At 41.8% G+C, this 21,259-nt stretch overlaps 1 protein-coding gene across 7 annotated transcripts in view; it reads left to right on the top strand.

Annotated features, from left to right (window-relative positions):
- The window catches only part of HAVCR1 (hepatitis A virus cellular receptor 1), a 28,095-nt gene extending 7,292 nt beyond the window's left edge, over positions 1-20,803 (top strand). For 2 of the 7 annotated variants that reach the window (XM_070076375.2, XM_070076380.2), the window contains exons 4-10: positions 26-109; positions 1,528-1,611; positions 5,076-5,183; positions 10,912-10,967; positions 14,298-14,409; positions 16,379-16,415; positions 19,550-20,803. In XM_070076375.2, the coding sequence (XP_069932476.2) occupies positions 26-109; positions 1,528-1,611; positions 5,076-5,183; positions 10,912-10,967; positions 14,298-14,409; positions 16,379-16,415; positions 19,550-19,664 (596 nt within the window). In that variant the 3' untranslated portion in view covers positions 19,665-20,803. The remainder of the gene's footprint in view (positions 1-25; positions 110-1,527; positions 1,612-5,075; positions 5,184-10,911; positions 10,968-14,297; positions 14,410-16,378; positions 16,416-19,549) is intronic. The other 5 variants (XM_070076378.2, XM_089336157.1, XM_089336159.1 and 2 more) reach the window with 5 other exon arrangements.
- Positions 20,804-21,259: the final 456 nt, after the last annotated feature.

Here is a 21,259-nt window from a genome sequence, read left to right as displayed (position 1 = left end):
CTTTCATGTTGATTTCCAACTCCAGCTGAGGATACAAGTGTTCCAACATCACCTAGGGCCTCTACCTCTGCTTATCCAACGCCAGCACCCACTCAGAACCACAAACCAGGTAAAACAAATATCTTTCTGAGCTCAGAAGCCTTCTGATGCAAAGCTGTAGGCCATGTAGGACATCGTGTCAAGGCAGTGGTGTCATCTCTGTAAGGGTCCTTACCTGGGCTTAGTGTGTGGGCCTCACAGGGTCTGTGATCCTCCTCGTTTCCCAAGTCATTATTGGTATTTTCAGAGTGAGGGCGTCCATCACATTTCATCAGACTCTCAGAGGGACTCAATATTAGCTAAAAACAGATGGACTCCTGAGCTAGAATACCCACCAGGGTTCCACCCAAGTGGCTACAGATGTACAATGAAAGTGTAGGGAATGTCAGAGAGTAAGGATCTGGCTAATGATATTCTGTCCTCCCGAGGAGGTCTGAAGAGAGACCATTTAATCTGCTCTGAAGTGGGACCCAGGACTAGAGGATAAGAGTTCAGTGATAACCTTTACTATTTCCTATATAGCGGGTACCATGCTATAATGCTTTAAAATATTGAGGCCGGCACTATGGCATAGAAGTTCGAGCCTCCATGTGCAAAGTTGGCATCCCATTTGGGCACCATTTCAAGTGTCGGTTGCTCCACTTCCAATTTAGTTTCCTGCTACTGTGCCTGGGAAAGTACTTGGGCCTCTGTACCTATGTGCGAGACCCAGAGGAAGCTCCTGGATCCAGGTTTCACCTTGGCCCAGACCCAGCAAATGTGGCCATTTGGGGAGTAAACTAGCAGACAAAAGATTGATTCTCTCTCTGTTTCTGTCTCTCTCTTTCCTCTCTGAATAATTCTCAGACCTCAATAGCTATTTGGATTCCTCTAGCACTTCTGATCTTGGAAGAGGTTATTAGCTCTTATGAATTTGTAAATGGTCTCAGTGGGAAGGAACCTTAGAAGGGCTTGCCCACCTTCTAACTCTGCAACAAATCCTTTGTGGTGGCCTTACCTGTGATTGGCATGGGTTAGTGGGTGGGAGTTAATGCTCTGCTAGGATGCAGGTCCCTGGGGAATGTACCTCAGGACTGACTGAATTGAACTGTCTGTATCTGGTCCACACACCAGAGTTACAAGTCTTAGTCATTTATCCCTGAGAGCCTACAGGGCAGCTCCTGCACTAACACTCTCTCTTATTTCACAGATGTTTGTGAGGACGCACAAGATATGCATGACTGGTTTTTAGAAAGTGCTTCAACACAAGTAGGAGGTTTCTGTTCTGGCCTCCTGAATATGGATGTGTCAGGGCAACTGCTTCCTTTTTTATGAGCAGGTTTCCAAAGCCCTCCTTTGTCTAGTTGGCCAATGGCAAAGAACAAGAGAGTTCAGGAGAGACAATTTGCCTGGGGAGTCTCTATCGAGTGCTGGGCTACAATTCCAGCATGAAGCTCTGTTTCTTGCCGCTTGATTGATCTTCTCTTTCATGTTGATTTCCAACTCCAGCTGAGGATACAAGTGTTCCAACATCACCTAGGGTCTCTACCTCTGCTTATCCAACGCCAGCACCCACTCAGAACCACAAACCAGGTAAAACAAATATCTTTCTGAGCTCAGAAGCCTTCTGATGCAAAGCTGTAGGTCATGTAGGACATCGTGTCAAGGCAGTGGTGTCATCTCTGTAAGGGTCCTTACCTGGGCTCAGTGTGTGGGCCTCACAGGGTCTGTGATCCTCCTCGTTTCCCAAGTCATTATTGGTATTTTCAGAGTGAGGGCGTCCATCACATTTCATCAGACTCTCAGAGGGACTCAATATTAGCTAAAAACAGATGGACTCCTGAGCTAGAATACCCACCAGGGTTCCGGATCTCACCCAAGTGGCTACAGATGTACAATGAAAGTGTAGGGAATGTCAGAGAGTAAGGATCCGGTTAATGATATTCTGTCCTCCCGAGGAGGTCTGAAGAGAGACCATTTAATCTGCTCTGAAGTGGGACCCAGGACTGGAGAACAAGAGTTTAGTAATAACTTTTACTGTTTCCTATATAGTGGGCACCATGCTATAATGCTTTAAAATATTGGGTCTAGCATTGTGGCATAGAAGTTTGAGCCTCCATGTGCAAAGTTGGCATCCCATTTGGGCACCAGTTCAAGTGTGGTTGCTCCACTTCCAATCTAGTTTCCTGCTACTGTGCCTGGGAAAGTACTTGGGCCCCTGTATCCATGTTGGAGACCCAGAGGAAGCTCCTGGATCCAGGTTTCAGCCTGGCCCAGACCCAGCAGATATGGCCATTTGGGGAGCAAACCAGCAGATGGAAGATTGATCTCTCTCTCTCTCTTTTCTTACTTCTCTGTATCTCTGTCTTTCAAATCTGTGAAAAATATTATATCATTAATTCTTAGAATGATTATACCCATTTGATGCAGTCTTATTTTATTCTTGTGGGAACACAGAGTCCAGTGTTCATTGCTCAAAGTCATATAAGATAGAAAGTCCGGATTCAGTCTCTTGATTTGAATTTGAGGCTGGTGCCTTTAAATATTGGATCTTGCCTCCTATCATGAACTCTGAGTTTATGTCTGGGTAACTTTGTCCTGATCTGACATCCTCACTGAGAAAGACTTCATACAACAGGGCAGTCAGTGACTTACATAGTCTTGCTTCAAGGGTTCTTTAATGTAGTTATGTAGGGTAGAAGTTGCAAAAGATGCTATTTATACTGATGAAAATGTAAACATCAGATTTAAAGACTGCAGGGATTTAGAATGTATATGTCTATTTATTTTTTTTCTTCAATTCAGCCCTCTTTGCAGTTGAGGACTAGATGCAGGCATCAGAGCTATACATAATCTAATCAAAGTTTTTATGAACACACGCCATTGGTTAACTTCTAACACCTCCTGAAACCCTTCGACCCTTGAAGTGGCTCTTGATTCTGAGTAACAGAAATGACATAGCTCTTAGCCAGAAATATCTGATGGAATATATTGATTTCCCTTGACTGCAACTGAACCATGTGTGTATTTAACCAGGGGAGATCTGAGGGGTTGTGCTATGAGCTGAGTTTGGAAGAGAGGGCTTTAGATTATAACTTGGATTTTAGAGTCAGAAAAGTTTAGAAGAAAACTATCTTTGTTTTAGGCAGCTGAAAACACTGCAGAATCCATTAGACTTTCTCAATAAAACTCTTTAATATTGAGTTTGTGCTTGCTAAAGTAGATGGATGAATGGACCTGGTTTGGAGAAAATATATGTTACTGATTTCACTTAAAGCTGAAATTCAGAAGGAAAGTGTTGGTTTATATGTCCATATGACCTCCTAGAGGTGATATTAATGGAACCTTATTCTTAATCTGATAGTTTGCTAAGGAGCTTTGAATTTGAGTTGAACTTTATAGTACAGGGTAATGAGCACTGTAGTTAATCTAACACAGGGACATTTATCATTACATGCATCCCTCTCTGTGCTCCTTCTAGCTGCCTAAAATATTCATGGAACAATTGGATGTCAGATTATAAAAGCAAGGGAGAAAATAAAAAGATGTCACAGGATCCAAACCTGAAATAGAAGTTAAGCTCAAGAGGTTCTTTAGCATAGAACTAAACTGAATACTGACCGTCTGACTCTTTTGTGGCTGTCCTGGCTTTAGTTCTGAAAGAAAGCCACTTCCTCTAACAGATTTGAGCTCTAGAGGAAAGCAGTTCAGAATGTGAGAAGACAATGTGAGACTGTAGTGAGGAACGGTAACTAGGAAGACCAATTAGCTGCAATTAGGAAAGCCTAGGCTGGGAATTCTTCGGCAGACACCATCACTAACTTTCTCCAAAATTCCATGGTGCTTGAAAAGAAGGAAATCATGTAAAGTCCTTATAAAGAGGTGAATCCTCAACTCTGATGGTAGGGTGAGCCATTTGACCAAAAACAGAGGAGAGACTCCAGGACAGGAAAGGGGAATGTAGCCCTGTATTGGAGCATTCCTAATGGCAACTTTTTATTAAGAAGTAGAAGCTGAGTCAGACAACACAGGAAATCCTTCTTTAAAAATGAATGGCTAGAATGTAAGTGTAAAAGGAGCTGGGATCAAGTTCTACCAAGAATTTTGCTCTGAGGGTTGCAAATCATTACCAAGCCCAAGACACTGGAAATGTTGTCATCTTGAAGAGATCTTACTGAGTTAAATACCTTGAGTATCTGTTCTGTGTTGGTCAATAATCTGTGTCTCCTGAGAAAATGTGTGTGTAGTGTGGATTTGAATAAGGACAGGAAATCTGAAAGGAGGAGGAAGGTCAGTAGAAGCTCCCAGGCCCTGTTCCCTGAAAGTGAAATGTCATTTGTATAAATACAATAGATGATTCGTTGAGTGTTACACATGGGATGTTGTTAGGCTTTATACATTTAGAGGAAACCAAGAAGGGTGGGAAAGGTAAAATATTCTCATATATTGAAAAAACTGTCTAAAATAATATAGAGATCACATTTACTTGTGATAATGAATTAACTTTTTAAAAAAATATTTATTTTATTTATTTGAAAGACAGAGCTACATAGAGAGATAGAGCCAGAGAGAGAGAGAAAGAGAGAGGTCTTCCATCTGCTGGTTCACTCCCCAAATGACTGCAACTACCAGAGCTGAGCTGATCTGAATCCAGGAGCCTGGAGCTTCTTCTTGGTCTCCCATTTGGGTTCAGGGGCCCAGAGACTTAGGCCATCTTCTACTGCTTCCCCAGATCATAGCAGAGAGCTGGATTGGAAGTGGAGCAGCTGGATCTTGAACCAGTGCCCATGGGATGCTGGCACTGCAGGCAATGGCTTTACCTGCTACGCCGCAGCACTGGCCCCTGAAGTAACTTGACAACAGTACAATGTCTAATGGCCAGCTCTAAATTAACTTCCAGTGGGCTAGAAATGAGTAGGTGGGAGCCTAGCCTCCAGAAGGCTAGGTGAATACACTGTGGGAAGTTGATGGTAATTCCTGATTTTATTTTAATCTTTGTTGTGGGTATGAATTTCCTCCATAAATGGGACATAGTTCTTCCACTCTTTTCATTCTAGTCACTACTTCATCTTCTTCAACTCAGCAAACAGAAATCCAGTCTACAACACTACAGGGAACAAGAACACAACCCACCAGCTCACCTTCCTTGTATTCTTGCCCAACAGGTAACTGTATTCTCTTTCCTAGATACTTGAGAGCATTCAAATATTGATAATCATGGACATTGTTGAGAGCACACATTTTGGGATACACATTTCTAACTTGAGTGTGGGCACTGTCCACTCAAATCAGCTGTGTGATTTATATAAACATCCACCCTTTCTGAGTCCATTTTATTATTTGTTAAATGCATATCATACCACTGGTATTGAAGAATGCTTCTGAGGAATAACTGAAATGGAGGACTTTGAACATAGTTTTAAGGATGAGGAGTAAGTTATAGATACTACTCAGGATATATAGAATCCATATGCCTGTGTGGTACAGGTAGTGTGTATGATTTGGGAACATCTATGTCCATATTAGTATATTTTTAAAAATCATATTACCCAGTCTTGACTCCAGGTCTATCACTGGGTTTAATCTTTTGGGCCAAGGCCTTAAGCCCATTAAAATCAGCCCTCTGGTGTAGATCAAACTGGTCCCAGGCTTCCTCCCTGTCCTTGACCCTAAATACAGTCAGGAGCTTCCCATGCTGCTTTATCAAACTTGTATTGACACGAGCATTCTGATAGGCTGCATCCTGCCTATTTGTGTTTATGTGCCCCGCAATAGTCATATATTGATACGTAATCCCAATGCAATACTATTAGCACCTAGGGCTTCTGGGAGGTGATTATGTCATGACAGTGGATTGCTCATGAATGTGCTTAGTGCCTTTATAGGAGTTTGCTTGCCCTTTCCTCCTCACCAGATATCTGGTCTGCTTGTGCCTTCATCTTGGACTTTGCAGCCTGCAGAACTATAAAAGCAATAAATTTCTGTTGTTTAGAAGTAACTCAGACTAAGGTATTTTGTTAAAGCAGCCTGAATGAGCTAGGGCAGATGGGCTGACATCCTGCCGTGGCCCCCCTAAACTGTCTCCAGGTTCTGGACAGGTCCCTTATGATATCTGCTCTTTAGAAATGTAGAACTGACTCCTCCTGATTAAGCTGGAGACAGGAGAACCCTGTCAGCTTTCTCAGATAACTCTCTGTCACCCGCAGAGGTGAGTTTTGGGAGTGTCACATGCTAAATCCTTTTGTGATGCAGAGCTGGCTGTGTCCTTGTGCCTGTGTTCATCCAAACCAGGTCCAGTCTTGTAGGACTCCTCCTGGGTATGACTCATCCTGCTCAGTCCTTGTGGGTCTGCATCTCCTTCTACCTGCTTTGGCCTACCTTTTGCTAATCATTCCTGGAAGCTGATTAATTTAAAATGGACTTGCGATGAAATTCACAGAAGGACCCATTCAGTTGGGATTAAATAACGGTGACATTTGGTTTTGAAAATGGAATCCGTGGTGGGAACTGTTTCTGGGCACAAAAACAAAATGAAAATAGATAAAAACACAAGGTAGCAGCAGTAGGAGCAGCTGCAACCCAGTCTTTCAGGGTATGTGGAGGAAGACAGTAGGAGTGGGAAATCATTCTCTAAAATATCATGTCAGGAAAACCTGGTCAACGTAGAGCTTTCCAGAGTGGAACAGACATCGGAGCAGCTGTGTCCCCAGGACTCATGTAAATGCTGCCATTTTGGCCGAACATTGGAGTCTCTTGGGCCAAGTCCTCACTGTGTTGATGTCAGCCCTCTGTTGGCTAAGACTTCATGGAAGCAAAGCATGCGAGGCCTGGAAGGTATTATTGTGGCTGTCATAGGACCTGCCACCCACCTTTGATAGATGTATGGGGCACAGCACTCATACACATTCTCATTTAATTCTTTCAAAGCAGCCCACCTTGATTGCCATTGTCAGGTTGGAGACACCATATAGATCTGCTTTGGAGACACACGGCTCCCCATTCAGCTGCCTCTGACTAGCTGCCTTTCCATGGACACGTTGTTGAACATCCCTCTCAGGATGATTAAAGTAAATAATACTTGGAAGGTGCATTGCACACGATCTCTTCCCCCTCTTCACTGCTCCTTTCCACATACAGACAGTAATAATAGCTGATATTTTTCTAACATGGTATCTAGTGCTTTACATGCATCATCTTATTTCATTGCAACTTTATATGTAAATTGTGTGCCTTTTAAAAATTTAAAAACTATAGATATTTGAGAAGCAGAGGGAGAGAGAGAGAGAGAGAAAGAGAGAGAGAGACAGTGCCGATCTGCTAGTTTACTTTCCAAATGCCAGAGGCTGGGACTGGGCTTGGTTGAAGCTGGGAACTCAATCCTAGTATCCCATATGGGTGGCAGGAACCCAATCATTTGATCCATCCACCATGCTTCCCAGGATCTTCATGAGCAAGTAGCTGAAGTCAGGATCTGGAACCAGGTACCAAACTTGGGTAATATGATATGGGACAAGTGCACCTCTCTCTCTCTCTCTCTCTCTCTGACTAGCAGTAAGCATGCTAGTCAAGTTTAAAGAGAAGTAATGAAGACAGTACATGTGACAGATCAGGCAGGCATTGTGCTAAGAGAGCTGGGACAAGAGCAGATTAATCACTGGTTGAATTCCCACCTCTAAGTTTGGTACTAATAGTTTGTAGCTCGATGTTATCCCAGCAACAGATATACAGGGGTACTTTAAAAAGTTCATGTAAAATAGAATGAAAAGATACACATATTTTGGTAGAAAACTTTAAAAAGCCATGCATAGAAAAGATCCTCAACAAGTTCTGAAAAATGCATATTATGAAAAAATTATGCATGGATTTCAGAATTTTTGATCCAAAATAAGCTTTTTTTCCATGTACTTTTTGATGTAGCTGTGTGTCTGCCTTCATATATATGTACATATATACATATGCATGTATGCAAAGGAACTTGAGTATGAAGGTTACATTAATAATGGACATTGTCAGTACTGAACTCAAATTTTATTTGACTGAAGTCTATATTATTTTTATTTTATCAACCAGTCCTATTCTTGAAGGTTTTATTTAAGAACATAACATAAATCACAAACTGACCTTGGATTAGATATTGCCTGAATCTAGATATTACCTTTGATGCTGTATTAGGTAGTCTCAGAATGATTGAAATGTAAACACAGTAGTATACATTTTGGGGGATATCATTAGTCCAATTTTATTCATGTTGGGACTCCCTGGCTTTGTCAGTAGTTACGACATTTTGTAGAATATACTATGTACATTTGATGGGAGTGCAATGTATGTGGTAGTTTGCAGAAAAGGCTTTTTTTTTAACTTTTATTTAATGAATATAAATTTCCAAAGTACAGCTTATGGATTACAATGGCTTCCCCCCCATAACGTCCCTCCCACCTGCAACCCTCCCCTTTCCGACTCCCTCTCCCCTTCCATTCACATCAAGAATCATTTTCAATTCTCTTTATATACAGAAGATCAGTTTAGCATACATTAAGTAAAGATTTCAACAGTTTGCTCCCACACAGAAACATAAAGTGAAAAATAGTAGATGATTTTTTAAATGATGATGAAATCAGATCAGACCTATTGTCATGTTTAATCCCAGTGAGAGTCAAGTTGGGAATTGCTAATTTCTTCTTCTTTTTTTTTTAACAGAAGATCAGTTTAGTATACATTAAGTAAAGATTTCAACAGTTTGCACCCCCATAGAAACACAAAGTGAAATATACTGTTTGAGTACTCGTTATAGCATTAAGCCTCAATGTACAGCACATTAAGGACAGAGATCCTACATGAGGAGTAAGTGCACAGTGACTCCTGTTGTTGACTTTACCAATTGACACTCCTGTTTATGGCATCAGTAATCTCCCTATGCACCAGTCATGAGTTTCCAAGGCTATGGAAGCCCCTTGAGTTCTCCGACTCTTATCTTGTTTAGACAAGGTCATAGTCAAAGTGGAGGTTCTCTCCTCCCTTCAGAGAAAGGTACCTCCTTCTTTGAAGACCTGTTCTTTCCACTGGGATCTCACTCACAGAGATCTTTCATTTAGGTTTTTTTTTTTTTTTTTTTTTCCAGAGTGTCTTGGCTTTCCATGCCTGAAATACTCTCATGGGCTTTTCAGCCAGATCCGAATGCCTTTAGGGCTGATTCTGAGGCCAGAGTGCTGTTTAGGACATCCGCCATTCTATGAGTCTGCTGAGTATCTCGCTTCCCATGTTGGATCACTCTCCCCTTTATTTATTCTATCGGTTAGTATTAGCAGGTACTGGACTTGTTTATGTGCTCCCTTTGACTCTTAGTCCCAGAAAAGGCTTTTGTATATTGCAAGCTTGTTTACCCACTCCCTGTCTGTTTCTTCTCATTAAAATGGGACTAAGGAACCAGTTTTTAGGATGGAAAATGCATAGAATATGGTGGATATTCAGCAAAAAGAAAATTCTGTATTTGATCTACAGTTGCCTGGAATGGTCAGCAGAATACATTATCTTTCTTTTTTGAAATATTTATATATTTATTTATTTGAAATGCAGTGTTACAGAGAGAAAAGGAGACACACACACACACACACACACAGAGAGAGAGAGAGAGAGAGAGAGAGAGAGAGAGAGATCATGTATCCACTGGTTCATTCTTTAAATAGCTGCGACGTTCAGGCCTGGGCCAGGTCAAAACTAGGAGGCAGGAGCTTCATTTAGGTTCTGATGTGGATGCACGGGCCCAAGCACTTGGGCCATCTTCCATTGCTTTCCCAGGAACATTAGCAGGGAGCTGGATTGGAAGTGGATCAGTGGGGAATTGAACTGGTGCCCATATGGGATGCCGATGCAGGTGGCAACTTATGACACTACCATGCCAGAGCCTTATTCTCTCTTTCTTTCTTTCTTTTTTTTTTTTTTTAAAGATTTTTATTTTATTTATTTTGAAAGGCAGAGTTACAGAGAGAAAGAGGAAGAGAGAGGGGTCTTCCATCTGCTGGTTTACTCCCCAAATGGCTGGGCCAGGACAATGCCAGGAGCTAAGAACTTCATCTGGCCTCTCATGTGGGTGCAGAGGCCAATGCAAATGGGTCATCCTCCACTGCTTTCCCAGGTGCTTTAGCGGGGAGCTGCACTGGAAGTGGAACAGCCGAGACTTGTAGCTTAACCTGCTGAATGACAGCGCCAGCCCCCACATTGTCTATTTCAAGATAGGTGAACACTTCCAAAACTCTGAGGGTTCAGAATTCTAAGAATATTATGTCTTATACTGAATAAAATCCTAGTCACTATATGATATAAGATATATTGGTTTTATGGCTAATATATTTTCTAAAGTACTTCTAGACACATTGGCATATAATACACAAGTTATGTGTCACCTATCTTGGATAGCATGGTACATTTTACCCATATTCTAAAGGTAAAGGCAATGTAATGTCCATTCTGAATTGGGTGGTTCTGCTCTTTGAATATGTGTATGGCCTTGGAGTTCTCCTCTATGACTTTTTAGCTGCCATGAAAATGTTGATTACCTTTAAGAGGCATTCTTAAGCTGGTTCCATGAGTGGACCTCTATGATTCCCATAAAACTGTAGGTAAAACCTCCTGTGTACATGGCTTTTTTTTCCATGAAGAATAAAAGGGGTCTATTTTCAAAGAGCCCATTACAAAAAGGTTGCAAAACACAACTTTACCGGATAAATTAATAAAATGTTAATAACTTGGTATGGCTTTTGAAATGCACGCAGCTTTTGATCATATTATAATTCAACTTTTCATTCATCACCAGAAGGCAAAGTGAATATATTTAGTGTCTGCAGTAAAAATTCAATATTTTTGTAATTCTAATTAATTTTTCTTCTTGTTGAGCAGATGGGAATGGCACCATGACACAGTCTTCAGATGGCCTTTGGCATAACAATCAAACTGTAAGCATACTCCTGCCTATTTTATTAGCCAGATTACTTGTACATCCTCCTGGAAGCAAGTTGCATTTTAAAACTATTTCTGTAAGACTATCCCACAGAATGATATCTTCTCTACTTAAAAGAAATGAATTTGCTTTTACAAAGGATAATTTTGAAAGTTCATTTAGGTGAACTTGTTTGCTAGAAATGCCCAGTAAATGCTATTTTACTGAATCTGCTCTCTCTCTTTCTCTCTCTCTCATACACACACACACACACACACACACTACTCAGACGATCCTTTGGTGAACATGTAGAAAAAGAGTATGAGCTGTTGAAGAAGTACAAGTTAACGTTACACTCCAAGGAGGGCCTCAATTATTTTTAGAGAAACATGTTTGAATCAGTGGGATATAGTAGAAGTCATTCTAAACATAAATATGATGCAGGTGAAAGTATGCTTATATCAAGGTAGACTCTCTAAATCCTTTTCTCTGATAACAGCCATTCTATATAGAAACATCTTTTTATTTGACAGGTAGAGTTATAGACAGAGAGATAGAGAGAGAAAGGTCTTCCTTCTGTTGGTTGACCCTCCAAATGGCCGCTACGGCTGGTGCTGCACGGATCCGAAGCCAGGAACCAGGTGGTGCTTCTTCCTGGTCTCCCATGTGGGTGCAGGGGCCCGAGCACTTGGGCCATCCTCCACTGTCCTCCTGGGCCACAGCAGAGAGCTGGACTGGAAGAGGTGCAGCCGGGACTAGAACCTGGTGCCCATATGGGATGCCGGCACCACCGGCGGAGGATTAACCAAGTGAGCCACAGCGCCGGCCCATATAGAAACATTTTTTAAAAATATTTGTTTATTTCTTTAAAAGGTTGGATTAGAGAGACAGAAAAATACATATTTTATCTGCTGCTTCACTTGCCAAATGGCTGCAGTGACCAGGGCTAAAACAGAAGCCTAAAACTCCATCTGGATTTCCATTGTGGGTGGCAGGGAACCCAATACTTGGGCCAACTTCTGCTAATTTACCAAGCACGTTGGCAGGGAACTGGATGGGGAGTGGAGCGGCTGGGACTTGAACTGGTTCTCATATGAGATGCTGGTGTTGCAAACAGTGGCTAACCTGATGTACTACAATGCCAGCCCCTCTTTGAGGCCACTGTTGATTTTTTTTTCATGTGTAAATCTTTCCACATGATGACTTATTAAAGTATTAAGATCTTAACTTTGGTTCTGTGAGTTGTTCCTATAATTTTCTCACAGTATTCTTGAGAAAAAGCTGAGTGGCCATAGTCTTAAGCTTATCAGAGTCTCATCTTTACAAATTATTGAGACAACTTTATGAATAGGACCCTTTTTTTGGCTGCTGAGAGAAATAATTTTCCTTTCAGTATGAGCAAGTAGCTCTTAGAGGCAACACCAAAAGAAATTATTAGAATAATCCTTCTGATAGCAGTTGTGAGAAATGATAACATGGCCATTATAAGAGAAATTTAAAAGGCTCAGGCGTGGTGGGGCTGTTTAGGGCAGGGCCAAAAGTCCTTTCACTGGACCTTAGTGACAATGAGAATATTACCACATAGGGGTGATATCAATAATTTTTGTAAGATTGATTTTTATTTATTTTAAAGGCAGAGTTACAGAGAGAAAGGAGAGAGGGAGAGGGAGAGATATTCTTCCATCCACTGGTTCATTCCCTAAATGGCCACAATGGCCAGGGCTGGGCCAAGACAATTCTAGGAGCCAGGAGCTTCTTCCAGGTCTCCAAGATGGGTGCAGGGGCCCAAGCGCTTGGGTCATCTGCTTCTTTCCGAAGTGCATTGGCACGGAGCTGGACTGGAAGTAGAGCAGCCAGGACTTGAGTCAGTGCTAATATGGGATGCCAGCATTGCAGGCACAGGCTTAACCTGCTGAATGGACAATGCTGGCCCCAATCCTGGGCCATAAAAGGGGGGGAAAAAAAGAGTGTCACTGCAGGGAGCCTGCTGACTTGGGAAGGTGTGGGTCACCATGTATTTTTAGGTGAGAATAGCAACTTCTACAATAGAATATATACTGTAGTATACATAGAATTTAGTAGTTGTTTCCACTAAATAACCCCTGAAGGATAAAATTCTAGAGAGTATATAAAGCAAAATGGTAATAGAGCTTGTTTCTGGATATTAAGGTTATGGTTGATTTTGGTTTTGCTTTTTTATGCTTAGCTGCACATTCTAAAATGAATATGCAGTGTTAATGCATTGTAATTTAACAATAAAAGCAAAGCTTCCCTCCAAAACACATCTTCCATCCATCTACTCACTCCCCCCTTTGGTAAGGAAATAACACAGTTTTCTCCTCCTAGATATGGGCTATGACCCCTTTAAGTAATTAATGGCTCAGATGTCATTACCCTCCTCTATATTCTTAATAGTGTTCCTCAGGAAGTACCTGAAAGTACCTTACCCAAGAACTTTTCTGATTCTGCTGTTTACAGACACTGAAACAGAAACTCAGAGAGGCTAAATAATTTGTCCGTGTCACGCTGCTGCTAAGCAGAGGAGGTGGGATTCTCACTTCACAGTTTAGTTCTTGCCTGCTGGAAGAGACTTGATCCTCTAGTTCTCTAATTCCTTTCCATTAAAATACCTGCTCCGTGGGATGACTTGGGGGTCAGAACTGAGCTATGAAAAAGTTCTAGTGTGAACCCTGACATGTTTTAGTCATGTTCCAGGAGGTAGCGATTGCTTAGGATGTGCACTAGGAGGTTTAAAAACAATTCTGTGTTCTTGCCTGATTGCACGGCCTTAACTTGTTCATCAGCACCATGTGTGGGAGAAGCTGCTTTGCAGTCTATGTAGGCAGACATAGAGAGCATCTCGAATTACAGTTTACAAAACAAGTAATGACTGTAGTCAAATTCACGAGTTGAGCACATTTAGATATCTTTAGATCAAGTCAACATATATGAACAAAAATTGTTTCTATTCTTTTTTATTATCATAGGAGGACATATTTAATGGAAATAGCTGGTTGATTTCTGAACTAGATATAATTTACATACATTATGTATAAACCCATTTTAAGCATACAGTTTTTAGTTTTGACAAATGTATCCACCTATGTAAATACCACTCTAAGGAGGATATAAAACATTTTTATCACCCTAGAATATGTTTTGAATTTCAGATTGTCTTAGAATTTCACAATACAGTCATAACCTCAGATTATTTAGTTTTACCCTCACGTTCCAGAAGTAGCCAAGGGCCAATAAAGATAAATGTGTCTGGATAGGTTAATCTAGGGGATGTTTTCCATTCATAATTCTAACAAGGTACTTCTTCCATCTGCTGATGTTTTCTTAGCAAGCATTCCCAGCACAAAATCCATGGATGACCACCACGAAGGGAATCTATATTGGAATCTTTGCTTCTGCCTTGGTGTTGCTTGCTGTTTTTGTTGTCATGCTCATCAAAAGTAAGTCATTTCAAGACTGTTCCTAAGGGACTTGAGTGCCTGGATTCAAATATCCCATATGCAACATGATTGTGATTTTTATTAGCTCCTTCATGTCCCAAAATTCTCATCTGTAAAATGTACTTGGCACTATAGCACTGTCTACCGCAAGGGGGGATGTGAGGTTTAAGTGCATTAGCACCTCCAGCTTACTGAGCGTGGTGTTTGGCACACGGTACATGCACAGCAATCTTAAACTGTTATTATTGTAATAGAAAACAGCTTCTGTAATACTCTCTGTAAATCTCATGGAGCTTATGTTTGAGAGGAGTTCTTGCTTAACACCATTTTTTTCTTAACTGTGTTGTTCTTCATTTTTCAATTATAGGCCTTCTAAGGAGAAAAACTAAATTTAAATTCCCCATACGAGAAATTAAATTGTTATCCCTCCCTGTTGCTGAGGACTGGTTCCAGGACACTCCCTCCCCTTTCTCCTCTGGATACCCAAATCCAAGGATGCTGAAGTCCCTTATAGAACATGGAATTGTATTCACAAACAACCTATGCACAGCCTTTCATATACTTTAAATCATATACAGATTATTTATAATACCCAATACAATGTAAAAGCTATACAAAGAGCTGTTATACCATTTTGCTTAGAGATTAAGAGCAAGAAAAATATCTGTATGTGTTGAGTACATGCACGTTTTCTGTTTCTGAATATTTTTTTTCTTGTAAGATTGGGTTGAGTCCATGGGTATTGAGCCCATGGATACTGAGGGCTGACTACACTAAGAAACAAGTTGGGAAGGGTTAGATGGCAACAAAGCACTGTAATATGTAAGATTTGTTCTCTTTCTAGGATCCAATATTTGGCCCTAAGGGGTGATGGTGCTGAAAATGGTACAACAGCCATTTAGCAGAGGAGGCAAATGAGACAGTGCAAGGGGGAACTGGTCACAGGACTGAGTCTAGAGCAAAGGGCTTCAGAAGGCAGCCACTTGGGCTCTATGTCCGCCTTCTGCCAGTTGTGCGTGTGTATTTCTCTCAGTATAACCTGCCCCTGTGAGAGAATCCCAGTCATCTATTTTGCAAGACCTCATTTTTAAATCCATTATTAGATTTTATGTGTCTGCGCAGAGGAGAGTTAACAAATCTAGGAAATTCTCAGCACATTAGTCAGTATAACTATTAGGACAATGGAAAGATTTTTTAAAAAGGTGGATGGGACAACTTTTGAGCTAGCGGTTAAGACACCTGCATCCTACATCAGAGTGCCTGAGTTTCATTGCTGGCTCTCGCTCCTAACTCCAGATTCCTGATGCCGATCCTGGGAAGCAGCAGGTGATGGCTCTAATAATTGGGTTCCTGCCACCCACTTGGGACACCTGAACTGAGTACCCAGTTCCTGGCCAGGCCAATGCAATACAAGTGAACCAATGGATGAGAGAGTTTCCTCTCTCTCTCCCTCTCAAATAAATTTTAAAAAAATTAAATAAAAGAAATTGTGAAAAATGCTTCAAATACACTTCCCCCCCCTTAGCTAAACCAATTCTCCAATCCCCCTTTAAGGGAAGGGATGACTGATGGTGTAAAGTCTGGCAAAGTTGGGCTTTGATAGAGGTGCCCATAGAATGACCTTACTTCCTGGTTATCCCAGGACAGCCCTGGTTCATGGCTGCTCTCTGGCAACCCATCAGAAAAATCCTGGGCTTTTCCATTTCTTTTTTAAATGAAAAGTGATTTAGCAACAGTATTAAAGTAAGTTAGGGTATGTGGCAAGTGCCCCAGACCTTAATGAAAATGAGGTGGTGAGCAATGAAAGGCCTGTTTGAGTGCTCCATACTCACAAAGGGAAAATGGAAGGAGTTAGAGGTTACTGGGGAAGGGCCCAGGTAAGAAGAGGAATGATACACTTGGCTGGAAGCTGTCCTGAACACTGGCTGACATGTTTAATGTTCTCTTTAATTCCCCCTTCCCCATGCAGAGTATTTCTACATTAAAAAGAAAATGCAACCACTAAGGTAAGCTTGAGAAGGTTTGTGTCAAAGCCTTCTGATGTTCCTATTCTAGTAAAGAAAAGGATAATGTTTTCTGTCCTGCTCCTCTTTTTCTCCTCAACTTTCTATTTTATATCCTGGATCTTCAAAATCTAGTTTAATGAGCACCTCTATTATTAGCCCTACTTTCCATTGAAATGTTTAGCTTTCTGTGTTTCCCAGAATTTTAGCAAAACTGGTCTAGAAAGAGCACCTAATCCTAACCCACTAGAACAAGAGAGCTGAATAGTAAATTTTTGCTTTATGGAACTGAACTTGCAGTGAGTTGCTTTGGTTTGTTCTTTCATTTCAGTCATGTCCCTTTTTATTGAGCATTTGCTGAGTGCTTATTATAGTCCAAAGAATTGAACAAACAGAAAGCACATAAGCAAATAAATGGGGTCCTTTTAGGGGCTTCTAGACAACCATCATATTATAAAGCAGGGCAATGGGCTGTCTGAATTCCAAGCAAATACAAGACTTGGAGGAAGAGAATGTCTGGCCGAAGGGGCAGGAAGGCACTGAGGAGGGCAAGTGTCTCCAGCTGCCCCAGCTTCTGTCACTCCCTGCTGCTCCGTTCCGAGCTCGTACCACTCATTTAGGAGTTGTCTGGCCTTGTAGGCGCTTGGACTTACTGTATTTGTGAAGATATTTCAGTCCACCCTGCTGCCCCGATAAAACGTAAGACCCCTTTACTCTGTCTGTGCTCCAGTGCTTGCAGTGGTAGGGGATGGCTACTTCGTTCTAAGGCCAGCCAGTGTGCTTCATTTGGTTCAGGCTGAGCATGAACACATGACGTTTTTGAATCAAGATCCACCCCTCGTAGGTCGCCATCCGTTTTTGTTAGTTCTTCATCATTGGCTATTTATACACAGACTCTCCTGTATCTGAGTTAATTACATGAGCCAATCCATAGAACATGGCTCCAGCAGGTCCAGGATATTGTAATTGTTCAGTGTGGCTTGGCTTTTATTATTGCAACCATGCCCTTAGCAGCAATAAAAACTTTGAGACAGCACTGCAATTATTTTCATTTTAGAGATTAGAAAATAGGTTCAGAAATGTGAGGTGACGTCTAAGGTCACAAAACACATCCTATAAAGGACTCTATCTTGAAGATCCAGGCTCATAAACAGTTTTGACGAACAGCTCCTGAGGGTGGGAAGGAAATGCTCCTCATAGGTAGAAAGGCGTGGAACAGCATCCTCTTAGTTCTTTAATTTCTGCCCCTGTGGTAACTTACTATTTTTTATTTTAAAAAGTTTGCTTTTTATTACTCCATTACAAAGTAAAATATTGGGGAAAATGTAAACTTTTGAAAAAATAAGCTGCTTAACATACGTGCGTTCCCTCACGACATTATCTTCCTGGCACTTACATCAGTTGTGCCACACTGACTCATTTGAGTTTATTGACACCTAAGTGAGTGCTTTCACATGTGTGTGGCTGACGTGTTCCAGGCCCACAGAGTGGCTTGGTCTCTACGTCTCTTTAGATATGTTCAGTGGGGCGTGCTCTTGGGTAATAGAGCAAGTCACCATAAATAAATGCCAGAACATCAGTTATAACACACTGTCTAACACTAGCTGGTGTTACGTCTGTTTTCTGCCCTTATACCTCCTTGATTGCTCCAGAATCCAAATGTCAGTTCCCTCTGGCCGCCCTGAGCAGCAGGAAATGCCCAACAAGCTCTTGAAGCAGTCGCAGTAAAGTACATCCTGTAACTTGGCGTGAGAGGCAGACACACAGAATACCGAAAGCGCTATGCAAAAATTAATCCTTAGTCTCCAACGCCTGACCCTTTGGTACACTTGGCAGATGTGAGTTTATGTGTTCTGACTGCAACTGGGGATGAGTATTTGGCACAGTGGTTAAGATGCTGCTGGAGATGCCTTCAGCCCCTGTCAGGGTACCTGATTTGAGTCCTGGCTCCTCTCATGCTGCTCCCTGTTACTGTGCACCCTGGGAGGCAGCAGCAATGGCTCAGGTACTTTAGCCCTTTCCATCCTCATGGGAGACCCAGGTTAAGTTCCTAGTTCCTGGCTTTGGATTGGCCCATCCCTGGCTGCTGCAGCATTTGGGGAGTGAACCACTGGATGAAAATTGATTTCTCTCTCTCTCTCTTCTCCCTCTTTCTGTCTCTCTCTCTCCCCCTCCCTCTCTTTCTCTTTCCTTCTCTCCCCTCCTTCTCATTCAAATAAAATTAAAATACATAAAGAAAAATTTGAAAAGTTAACCTAATCCTAGCTTTTGAAATTTGACCCACCAAGATTCATTTTTTAGCACCATGGCCCAACATACACTTTTTTTCTTAAAGATTTATTTATTTATTTGAAAGTCAGAGTTACACACAGTGAGAGGTGGAGAGAGAGAGAGAGAGAGAGAGAGAGAGAGAGAGAGAGATTTTCTTCTATCCGATGGTTCACTCCCCAATTGGCCACAACGGCCAGGAGCTTCTTCCGGGTCTCCCACATGAGTGCAGGGGCCCAAGGACCTGGGCCATCTTCTACTGCTTTCCCAGGCCATAGCAGAGAGCTGGATTGGAAGGAGAGCAGCCGGGACTAGAACCGGTGCCCATATGGGATGCCGGTGTTTCAGGCCAGGGCGTTAACCCGCTGTACCCGCAGCGTACACTTTTGAAACAGTACTATTTTCCTGCATTCTTATTTTTCTAGTCTATATTAAACACAGGATGTATAGCGCCGAGTGGGTTTAATAGCATTGCAAAGGGTCACAATGTATAGCAAGAAAAGCTCTGGTCAGTAAGTTCTTAGCCATAGTTGAAAATAAGCACCTTGATTTAGTAACTCAGTTTGATGTCAGATATCTGTTTTTAGATCTTCTATTTTTATATTCTCTTATATGAGTCTCCCAAAGGAGAACAGTCTGAGACTTTTGAGTACTTCTTAGTTTGTTTATACGCTTATAAAACAGATTTTTACTGCAACTTAATACTCAGGGCCACACTGCTCACAACCCCAGAAAGTGCAATTTTGTTCATAGTCTGTATGAATGGGGCTCCTAGAAATGCAGATAATCACTCTTGCCTGATCATAAACGTATGCACTGTGGTCTGGTTTTTCCTTCCTCACGCTACTTTTCGACAATTCTTTCTGCAGTATGGTTTCATTTAATACCCCTCAAACTGGAGCTCCACAAACTGCAAATAAAGTGCGAGTCCGAGCAGAAGACAATATCTACATTATTGAGGATAATCTTTATGTTATGGAATAAGACCTGGCGCAGCTCTCCAATGTGGCATGGTGATTACAGAAGACACTTACCAGATGTCACCATGCTGGATACCCGTTAACTCCAGGACCATTTTTCTGTGTCAGTTTCATTCGACATTCCAACATGTCAGCCACAGGGCCTGGGAGACCCTAACTGAAAACTGTGTATTGTCAATGTCATTGTTAATTCAGTGCTAATTTGTATACTAAAACTGTCTCAATCTTTCTGGTCATTGCAGAGTTCTCTCTCAAACAAGAACATTTTTGAGTTATTTGTTCCCTCTAGACCCCGTGACTCATGTATCCATCAAAGAAAATGGTAACTGGAAGCACAGGAAATGATTGCCCTGGTCCCCAAAATGATCAAGAGGAGGGGACTAGAACTTAAAAATCAGAAAATCCAATTTGAGATTCATTTTGGAAGCATTTGTTGATTACTTTTTTTATTGTAATATCAAATGTTGCAATATCAAATGTCCTTCAAGGGTTTCAAATCACAGGAGAGCACATGTCTATTTTTCTGTAGGCCGGCAGGAGTTTAATTCACCATTACAGGTGTATCTACTTTCTTAACAGCCCTGGATGCGTTAAGCGCTTGATCCCTGGATCAGGACGCCTATTTTAACAATCAGATGACACTATAGTAGTGAGTATGGACAAAATAGATACCAAAGAAAGGAAATAATTGATGCTGTGATTTTACACATTTGTGCTGTTTCTACTACACTTGTACCACCTACTACATCTGCAGTGCGGTGTGGGTGATGCTGGGCCTGGCTGGGGGATTGCCTGCCTAGCCCATGCGGGAGGTTAGAAGGGCATGGCACGCCACGCCTTCCCCAGTGGCCTGACTGCCGGCAGGCAGCAGAGCCCCACGAGCATTTGCCCCACCCCGCTCCCTGTTGAAGGGTCTTGTAATTATCAATCAGGTAAACAGCTCCCAGGTGTGGGCCAGGCCCATTAGGACCACCTGGAAAGCTACGTAGCCCTCGTGACCTTCCAGCTGGTTGGAGAAGCTTAGCGGCACCAATATCGGCTCTATCCTATAGAATTAGTGTTGCCCTGAATGAGCTACGCCCCCTCTGCCTGTCCTTTAAAAGGTGTGCGTGGTCGTTAATAAAGTGTACATGTTCACCAAAACTTGTCTCCGGTGCTTCTTGTCGAAGAACGCCATCGCCCTCACGATCCCGGCGGTGTGCAGGCCTCGCAGGACGAGTCTGCGGTGTGGTACAAGATGCTTCCCTAGGTAACCAACAGAATCTTGACGATTTTTAGAATGAGAGCAGAAATGAAAGGGGAAAAAAGGAGGGAATACAGAAAGAGGCTTCTGTCTCAGCAAAGTTTTATTGCAATTATAATAGTATTTGAACCAACATTTGAAATTTCTTAATTGTCTCCAAACTACGTACATATTTAACTTTGTTTCAGAAGGGTAAAGATTCTTTTTCAAATCTAATCCATCTAGCTCTTTTTCACAATTCAATTCAATTTTTGGCTTTGCCAGGAGAGCTAAAGGCTTCTTTGTAAAGATATTTCAGTCACCTTTCGATGACTTAGAAGTGAAGATTTGCAAGGGCCAGAGTTGTCGGAAAAAAA

Source organism: Oryctolagus cuniculus, chromosome 6, assembly GCF_051225735.1.
Source record: "Oryctolagus cuniculus isolate XC-2025 breed Fujian yellow rabbit chromosome 6, ASM5122573v1, whole genome shotgun sequence".
NCBI classification, from domain to species: Eukaryota; Metazoa; Chordata; class Mammalia; order Lagomorpha; family Leporidae; genus Oryctolagus; species Oryctolagus cuniculus.
Note: the sequence above shows the minus strand (reverse complement) of the source record. Positions and strands in the feature narration are given on the sequence as shown.